At 34.3% G+C, this 10,379-nt stretch overlaps 1 protein-coding gene across 1 annotated transcript; it reads left to right on the top strand.

Annotated features, from left to right (window-relative positions):
• The first annotated feature begins 219 nt into the window (after positions 1-219).
• Positions 220-4,671, top strand: LOC114367869 (transcription factor bHLH66-like). The gene is made up of 7 exons (XM_028325102.1): positions 220-1,046; positions 1,131-1,232; positions 1,331-1,507; positions 1,846-1,911; positions 2,635-2,700; positions 2,904-2,972; positions 3,824-4,671. Exons 1-7 carry the CDS (start codon positions 489-491, stop codon positions 4,256-4,258), a joined length of 1,473 nt encoding a protein of 490 aa, XP_028180903.1. The 5' UTR covers positions 220-488; the 3' UTR covers positions 4,259-4,671.
• Positions 4,672-10,379: the final 5,708 nt, after the last annotated feature.

Here is a 10,379-nt window from a genome sequence, read left to right as displayed (position 1 = left end):
AAAAAAAACATGTTCGGCTTGGCATTTCCATTCTCCAACAGCAAGAGGACTTTAGTGTATATTTGGATAAACAAAGATAAAGACAAGACGGGAAGAAAAATCGCAATAATCCGAATCCAAACTGCCCCCTCATCAACAAATTAAAATAAAACCCTTCTTCTTTTACTTTTATTTATTATTATGATTTATTTCTTTGGGGACGGTTCATCTTCTCCTATTTAAAAATATCCACTCCAACCAAACTTAAAAATAGAGTTTCCATACACTCTTGCACAGAAACAAAACTCGCTTCCGAGTTCCGATCCTCAAGACAGAAACCCGAGAACTTCTCATAACACAATGCTCTTTCCGTTAGTTCCACTTCCTCTCCCACTCTGACTCAGTTCCCATTTAAAAGCAAACCCTCTCAAATCAAAGACTCTCTCTAACCCTTGTCCTTTATCATTATCATCACATTCATAACTCTTTCACAATTTGGATATATAATTATGCAACCCTGTAGCAGAGAAATGCAAGGCCTCAACTCCCTCTTAAATTCTTCATCCCAAATCTCCCTTCAAGACCTTCACAATCACACCACTAACCAGATCCAAAATTCACACATGAACCACCAACACCACCACCAACAACAACAACAACACCAACAACAACAACACCAACTTGCTCACTTTGATTCAACTTCTCACGACGACTTTCTCGAACAAATGCTCTCTTCCTGCTCTTGGACAGATCTCAACCATAACAAGCCATTATTATGGGACCCTAACACCCCCAACGACATCAAGCCCCCCGACGAAACGACGCCGTCCAACAACAACGACGACGCTACTGCTAATGTCGTTTTTCCCTCCTTCGACGAGCACTCCACCTTAGCCTCCAAGTTCCGCAACCACCAGATCAGCCCCAACAACGCCCCAAAAAACGCCGCGGCGGCGGCTTTCATGCTCCAACACCAACTCCTTAGAGACTCTGGTCTTCTCAACATGCCACTTTCCTTGCCTGGAAACGACGTCGTTGACGCTTCTTCCTTCAAATCCCCCAATCCCGTACCACACTCTTACACTATAACCGTAAATTTCTCTTTTTCTTTTGTTTTTTTCATAATTTTATACCAAAATTTTCTTTTCTAGGGTGGTGAGGCTTCAGTCCAAGCTCTCTACAACGGGTTCGCCGGATCTCTGCATGGCGCAGGCCAATCCTCGAACCAGACTCAGCATTTTCAAAACCCTCAGGTTTTTTTACAGAGTGATTAAGTTATTTTAAAAAAGTTACTCTTCGTATTCACCTTTTTATTATTATTTAATTTATTAATTTTTTATTTGGATGGCAGGGAAGTTCGAATCCAATGCAAGGCCAAAATTTTGGGGCGGCACCAGCTGGTGGCGGTGGCGCAACGAACCAAGCTCCGGGGAGTGGCGCTGCCGCGGGCGGCGCGCCGGCTCAGCCAAGGCAAAGGGTTCGAGCTAGGAGAGGACAAGCCACGGACCCACACAGCATCGCTGAAAGGGTACTTGCTGTTTTTGTTTCTGACTTTAATTCTTGGCTTCATTTAATAGCATCTTTAGATGTTCGGGAAATGGAGCCCAATAATTTCATGTTGTGAACAATATCCTAGTCTATTATTTAATGAAACTAGTAGCAGTGACTAGTGAGTGACAGATTGAATAATGAGATTAATTGTAGCTAGGGTTTGTGAATTGTGAGTTTTGAAAGAAAAATAAAAGAAACGAAAACAAATGCCACAATAATAGGACAGAATCGATTTGTTTCCCGGGAAGTTAAGCAGAAAATAGTGTTTTTTTTTTTGGTTATTCTGAAGTTGGTTGAATATGCTGTTTGTGGCAGTTACGAAGGGAGAGAATCGCAGAGAGAATGAAGGCCCTACAGGAACTGGTTCCCAATGCCAACAAGGTAAATGCCCGTTTTCCGCGGCAATCAATCCTCAAATTTTGTTTGTTTTTTTTTTCTTGTTAATTACATATTAAAAGAAATTGAAACAGAAGTCACAATAATCGGCCACACGATGAGGGCACTTTGCAAGACAGTAACAGTAATTTTGCTGTGTAATTATGTAGGGGCAAATGGGTCATTATCATGCTAGTAAAATAAACTAGTTGTTATTTGTTAATGTCATTTTCTTATATATACAAAGCTTGTTACTGTTATGTATTTCCATGTTAGTGTAACATGAAAAAAAAATGGTTGGTAACTTCTAATAACAAATTATAAGATTGATTTAACGGTGAATAAAAAAGATATCCTAAATTTAAATTTTTTTATTAATAAAAATAAATAAATTAATAATTAATATTTACAAAAAAAATGGTGGTGAAGAGGTGCTGAGTGTTTGTCTTGCCCTCTCATCATACGATGTTTGCGTACTTGAAATACTAAGCTTGATAGCAGAGGGGCTTAGGTCCCACATCCCACAATGATCAATGGTCACGGTAGGGACCAAGAAGGGTTGCTATTCTGACTTCTGAGTGATATTGAAAGGGTAGTCTAGACATAACATATGAACAATTAATATCACTATTATAATGTTTATTTGCAAATATTATTGTCATTATTATATGTTAACATTATATGGGTCAATCGCTAATTGAAATATTCGTTTGGTTTGTGGAATGACAGACAGACAAGGCATCCATGCTAGATGAGATCATCGATTACGTGAAGTTCCTGCAGCTCCAAGTCAAGGTGCGCATCCCGCGTTTTTCTCTTGTACTAGCATTTCTTTATTTGATTTTGTTCCTCATCAGCATCAATTAATAGCATATTTTAATTACCCCAGTTGATTATTTAATTAGAGACTCTAACTAAGTATGGGCTTGTGCTTATTAAATTCTACTGACTCCTAACTTCAATAAAATAATTAAATTGTGTTATTGCTTGGGTTACAGGTTCTGAGCATGAGCAGACTGGGCGGTGCAGCTGCTGTCGCTCCCCTTGTTGCTGATATGTACTCTGAGGTTATTACTTATTACTATACAAATGCTCTTCCATTTTCATTTACTATCTAATAACAAAAATGTTAGATCAACATTCAATATGTTATTCAAGGTATAGAAAAAAAAGAAAAAAATATAAAAAATTTATGATGTAAGAGAAAAAATTAATAAATATTAGTAAAGTGTTTAAAATTATGAGTTATCTAATAATAACCCACGGAAAATTTTCAACAGATAATTTTCCTTTGTAGCATTTTTGTTCCTCCTAACCGTAATAATAATGTTAGCACAGATTATATATATATACACTTCAAATTTTGTCTATTTTACATTGCTCCTCCCTTATAAAAAGAAACTAGTGAAAAATTATTGTAAATTTTCTGTTAAAATAGAAACACTACAAAGAGAAGCTAGAGGTTTCTTTATATTAGAATTATTTGCTGGCTATACACTACTTGAATGAACCAAACTTTGAGAGGATAAAATGGAAGGGAAAACATGAGAGGGTTTCTGTAAGAACAAAAAAAATAAAAGTACTAGCAATGAAGAAAATATGGAACAGACTGCGCACCATCCATCAAGATGTCGGAGAGAGATGGGTCTTTGTTTCTTTGCCACATCCCCACCAACCCACCCAAAACATTTTCACTTGGCTTTGGCTTATTTCCAAATTCTCAAATTCTCAATCACCACAAAACGACAATCCAAAAGCAGCACGCGTGCCCACTTTCTCAGATTCCCCCTTGTCTCTCTCTCTCTCTCACGCACAGACGGGCCTTTCTTTCTTTCTTTCTATTTTCTTTTTCTTTTTCTTTTATTTTCGCCACTTTCCGTCAAAAACCGACGGTCACGTGACCGTTTTATGTTTGCAGGGAGGCGGTGACTGCATCCAAGCCAACGGCAACAGTAACGGCGGTGGGGCCCACGCTCCAAACTCCAACACCAACCAAACGTCAGCGACAACACCCTCAAACGACAGCCTAACGATGACGGAGCACCAGGTAGCGAAACTAATGGAAGAAGACATGGGTTCCGCCATGCAGTACCTTCAAGGGAAGGGTCTTTGCCTCATGCCAATCTCCCTCGCCACTGCAATCTCCACTGCCACGTGTCACACCAGGAACGTTACCGTTAACGTTAACCCCTTGATCAATGCCGCCGCCGCCGCCCAGATTCCGACAGCCGCCAACCCCGCTGGTGACGGGCCGTCGTCTCCGAGCATGTCCGTGCTGACGGTGCAGTCCGCCGTCGCGGTCAACGACGGCTCCGCCGCCGTGAAGGACGCTGCCTCCGTTTCGAAGCCGTGATGACAGCGTTTGTGTGACTTTATAGGAAAAAAAAAAGAAAAAAACATAAAGTGGACAAAGGACAGAAAATGACGTGTGTTTTTTTAAAAAAGGAGCCGTTAAAGTCTACGAAAATAAGGCGTCAGGGATACGGAGGACTCGACGACGCCGTATTTACCTAGACTTTGTTTGGCTGATGATGCTACCTCTGAACAAACCAATCACAAACTCCACCATGCCAAATGATAAAAAAACTCCACCATGACAATTACCTACTTTGTTTATTATTATTATTATTATTATTATTATTATTAACTGTCGCTTTTGGTTTCTTTTGTTCATTGTTTTTTCTTGAAAAAAAATTAGTGGATTTCTTCTCTTTTTGCTTTTTCGTTTCCGTCTAAATAACAAGTTGGACTGTCTTTGACTTTGTACGCGCGTTTACGTTTTTTAATGCGTTCCATTCACTTATAAATATCAAGCCTTAAATTATGCTATTTCATTTTTTTAGATTAGGAGTATAATTTAGCGTTGATTGTGGATTCGAGATGAAATTTGTCTAATGACGTAATATGAAAAATGTAAAATATTATATTCTTCATATGATATAATGAAGTTAAAGCTCATTCTCATGAAAAATTAAAGATGAATGCAGAGAAATTTTTGCTTATTCGAAGGATTCGTATCAGAAAAAAGAGATTCGTTCATTATAAACTATATCAACTATCTATTTATAATTTACTATGTCAAAAAAATATATTTATCTTTCACTTAAGATAAATATTTAATTTTTAATGTTTTTAATGTTTTATCAAGTGAAGAAAATAAAATCAATAATCTTGTCAAGTTCATATTTAATTTAAGGTTTAAATATGTTTTTCATTATTATAAATATCGAAAAGTTTAGAATCTATCTTTACAAATTTTTCAATATATTTTTGTCCTCGTAAAATTGAGATGTGTTATTTTTTTGTCAAAGATTAGGCTTGGACAAATATGAGTTTATGTGATATTTTTTAAAATTTAAATGATAGGCTAATATATGTTTGTCGTTCTTATAAATATCAAAATGTTCGTAAAATTAAAATCTGTTACTTTTTTGCTCGGACATTGGTTCGGGTAAATCCGAACTTTCATGTCACTTTTTCATTGGTTCCATTGATGACGATAGGAGTAGATGATTTCTAGGGATTAAAACCCGTCACAAAAATGCATTCTCAGTCCACTAGGCTAATCCGAGAGAGAGGTGAATTTGGAAGTCAGGTACATGTTGAGTTTGTCGGCGGGTTTGATTCCAATAGAACATTGAAATTGGTATTCATAGCATTGAGTCTCAGAGTGAAGGTGTTAGGTTTTCGGAAGGAAAGAGAATTCAAAGAAGAAGAAGATGATAGGGCCAATAAAGTGGTGTTGGTTATTGCAGTTGAACAAAACATTTAAGAAAGAAAAATAAAAAAAAATGTTTATTTGAATTTAAAGATGAAGAAAGTTAGGAAAAAAGGAGGTTAAGAAAGAGGAATTTATAAATTTGTAGTTTTTTTTTTTTTTTGCATTTTGTGGTGATTTTTAACCCCAGAAATCACTCACTCCCACAGTCATCAACGCAACAACTGAAAGAGTGACACATAGGTTTGGATACCTAAACTTACGTCCTGGCCAAAAAGTAGCAGACTTCAATTTCTCGAGGATGAAAAAAGACTCAAAATTTTGCAGGGATGAATTTCAAACTTTTTGATATCTATAGGAATGAAAAACATATTTTAGCCTTAATTTATTAATACTAGAGAACCTTTTTCCAAGTTAAAAATAGACTCCTATTAAATATAATATGACATGTGAGGAGAATAATAAAGAGAAAGTAGAGAAAAAGAGAGTTAAGAGAGAATGATAATTGTATGTATTCATTCCAAGAGGAGTGACATATATATAGATAAAGATAACTAAAGAGTTACAAAAGATAAATACAAATAAAGATAAAAGAAGATAATGACATCCAAAAAAGATTATTCATAACACTTCCCCTTGGATGTCCATTATTTGAGAATGTGCCTCGTTAAAATCTTACTAGGAAAAATCCTATGGGATATAAACCTAGTAAAGAAAAAAAGAGTACATCATTCTTTAATACATTATCATCTGCCTCATTGAAAACCTTGTCAGGAAAACCCAGTGGGATAAAACCATGGCTAAAGGAAAAAGAGTGTAGAACATATTTATTTCTCATTCTCATGCAGACAATCATCTTTAAGATGATGAAATAAAATCTTGTGAATTAGTTGCTCAAAAGTTTTCCTTGATAATGACTTTGGAAAGAAATCTTCTAGATTCTCACGCGAATGGACTTGTTGAACATTTATATCACCGTTCTTTTGAAGATCATGGGTGAAAAATAACTTTAGTAAAATGTGCTTTGTTCTATCTCCTTTGATGTATCATTCTTTCAACTGAGTAATACATATAACATTGTGCTCACATGTGATCGTCAATGTCATTTTTTCATATGTTTGACTAAAATTTCTCCATGATTGGTTTATGTGCCTATTTTGACTTGTTTCACATATTGTCATGGAATAGTTGTATCACCTCATGTAAACTTATGACATGTCATCAAAGGAATCTGACAAATAACCTCTAAAATAAAGAAGTACATGCTTAAATGTTTTTGTATTGGTGAAGAATTATATTTTGCTAGTGAATAAGTGAGAAATGATATATCAGGTCGTGTATGTATAGTAAGATATATTAGTGTTTCAATAACACTAAGACATGGTACTTCAGGATCAAATACTTCTTCATTCATCCTCAATATCTTGATGCACACAAGTTTTATTCTTCAAGTATCCAATTTCCCAAACAAAACTTTGTGTTTCCTAGGTCCTTCATCTTAAACTGTTTGTTAAATCAATCTATAGCTTTGGAAGCTGTTTAGGAGTTCCAAAATTATTTGTCATCTTCATAAATAACAATTACATCAAATTCATTTCTATGTTTTTAGTAAATATACATGAACAAATGAGATGATTTTATTTCCTTTTATTAAATATTATTGAGATGATTAAATCCTATAGGAGTTCTTCATAGCCTAGATTGTTTTAGTCTATACAGAGACTTGATCAATTTGATAGGATAATCTTCTCAATAATCTATACTATTGGGAAAATTATATCCTTTGAGTATGTGGACTACAGGTCCAAAATCCTAACTAGTTTTACGCCTTTGAGTATATAGACTATGTAACATTCCTGATTGTCAACTTGGTGACTCTCACACTATGATACTTCACACGGTGGCACTTCACCCAACTCCTTGTTTGTCAGAATCCTCCGAAGGTAGTCATTTCTAAGACCTCAAAAATCAACTCTGTTTACTTTGAGGATCAATCACTGACCCCACAAACCAACATAAGACTTTTCAGCGTGTTTTGTCTTCACTCACATGCTTTATGAGAAACTTCCCAGAATTCCCAGAAGGTCACCCATCCTGTAACTAGTCCAAGTCAAGCACGCTTAATTATAAAGTTCTTAAGTGATGGACTACCCAAAAGTAGATGTATCTTGTTGGTATATGTAGTACCAATTAATTTATTTAAGTCATCTTCAACTGTATAATCCCATACCTGCACAACCTCTAGATCCCTCTCTTTCTTGTGTGATTCATCGAGGTGTTACATGCCCACCAGTTTCCGCCTGCTTCATCCTCAATCCATACCATACTGGAGAGAGGTTTATTTTTATACCATTTGTAACATCCTTGATTGTTCACTTCTCAATGGCTCTCACACTACAATACTTCACATGGTGACACTTTACTCAACTCCTTGTTGGTCCGAACCCTCCGAAGATAGCCCTTTCCAAGATCTCGAAAATCAACTCTACTTGCTCCTAGGATCAATGACTGACCCCACAAATCAATACAAGACTTTTCATCGTGTTTTGTCCTCACTCACGCTTTTTGAAAAACTTCCTAGAATGTCACCCATCCCATAACTACTCCAAGCCAAGCACGCTTTTATGAAGTTCTTAAATGATGGGCTACCGAAAAGTAGATGCATCTTGTTGGTATAGGTAGTATTAATTAATTCCTTTAATTCATCCTTATATGTACAATCTCATACATGTATAACCTCTGGATCTCTCTCTTTCCAGTGTGATTCTTCAGGGTGTTACATACTACATGTCAAAAAATAAAACTAGTTTTTCATTTTTAGGTGTATGGACTACATGTCCAAAAATGTAACCATGTTTTACATCTTCAAGTGTATAGACTGCAGGTCCAAAAATTATTTTCTTTGGGAAGTGAGTCTAATTTTGCCTCAATTAATTCTTTTTATTTTGATCAATCATTTCTTTGTCTACAATCTTTTATAGACTTACTCTTGATCCTCATTATCATTATCAAATATTTCATTGACTGCTACATTATGTGCAAATACATTATCAATGTTGACTTTATTTTGGTTCCATCATATTTAATATGTCATGAGATCTCTTTATTTTCACTAATTTCAAGCACCTAAATTCTTCTGGAACTAGAATATATAAATATGTTAGACGAATCGTTCAATATCCTTATAACCTCAATTTGGACATATTACTTTTAGCTCATTTTCTTAATTGAGGATTTATATCATTGGAACCAATAGGTCTATCACGCTTCATGCATATCTAAAACTCGTTTAGCAATATTATATTGTCCAATAGGGACATAAAAATTTATTGGAGCATTACCAGTTGATATATATGATTTAGCCATTCTTTTTTACTAAACTTTGTAATGAATTATCTTTTGAACTTTTGATTCACATTATTTTGTACAAGGATCTAGATAATGATAATTTATTTAAACTAATCTCATTTTTCCAAGTGCTTACTATCTCTCCCTCATGTTGGAAAAACTAATACAAAATAACAATAAACAAACTGAGTCTTAAATAAAATATATTGTCATATTTTATTATATATGGAGATTCAAGCCTAACATATATTTCCAACCTCCTTTGAAGACTCATCTTAATATGTTGTGATCAAACAATTGGACTCATATTTATAATATGTACAACACATTTTAAAAAATAACAATAAATTTGAAAAGGTTGCTAACCAAAAATCAATTTTAAGAGCGGAGAACTAATTATAACTTGTTGGCATGATACAAATCAATATTATAACATGCAATATTGCATGTCACCAAGAAGACACTAAAAGTTTTGATCTCATGAGTATATGAACATGTTCCGCAGATGTTCAAGATAAATTTCAATAGTCATACAATACTTATTAAAAGCATGAGATGTAAATACACCAACATTATCAAAATGGATTTTCTTGAGTTAAAAATTTCGCAAACTCCTAGTTGTGAGTTAATAACAAAAAAACATGTGGTTATCTAGTTAATGCATCAATTTAAACCATAAAATATCTAAATGATCCACATGGTCGGTGTATTGGTCCATAGATAACACTTTATATTTGTTCTAAAAATGTAAGGAATTCATCCTAACTTTTTTTAGTGATGGTCTTATTATTAACTTCTCTTGGAAATAAGTAATACATGAGAAATCATTGAACTGAAGATTCTTTTGGATTTTTAATGGGTGTTCACATGAATTTTTAACTACTTTTTGCATCATAATAAACTTGGAATAACCTAACCAATCTTGTCAAATAACAAAATTATTTTGTTTTGTAAACTTTTGGTTTACAATTTTAATACATATAAATCAGGTTGAGGAGATAAATAGAAACCATTGAGACTATTTTCTCACTTCTTTGTAAGAAAAATATTTCTTTCTTTTCACTTTTTGTATTGTTTTCTCGCTTATGATGGGAAAGAATTAATCTTTTTATTCGCGTTATTGAAGAATGAAGTTTTCTCCCTTTCTCTCTTTTTTTGCACTATTTTTACACTTCTAGTGAGAAAAAAATATTCTTTGATTTTTGCTTTTGCATTATTTTCTCGCTTCTAGTGAGAAAAATATTCTAAAAATGTCGCTAATTCCAAATTTTTCTTACTATAAGAAACCCAAAAATCATATAAAGAAATATAACATGGAAGATTTAAAAGAAAAATATTTTATTCACTCTCCGCACTACTTTCCCACTTCCAGTGAGAAAAATATTCTTAAAATTTATTTCTTTTAATA

Source organism: Glycine soja, chromosome 9 (assembly GCF_004193775.1).
Source record: "Glycine soja cultivar W05 chromosome 9, ASM419377v2, whole genome shotgun sequence".
Classification (NCBI taxonomy): domain Eukaryota; kingdom Viridiplantae; phylum Streptophyta; class Magnoliopsida; order Fabales; family Fabaceae; genus Glycine; species Glycine soja.
Note: the sequence above shows the minus strand (reverse complement) of the source record. Positions and strands in the feature narration are given on the sequence as shown.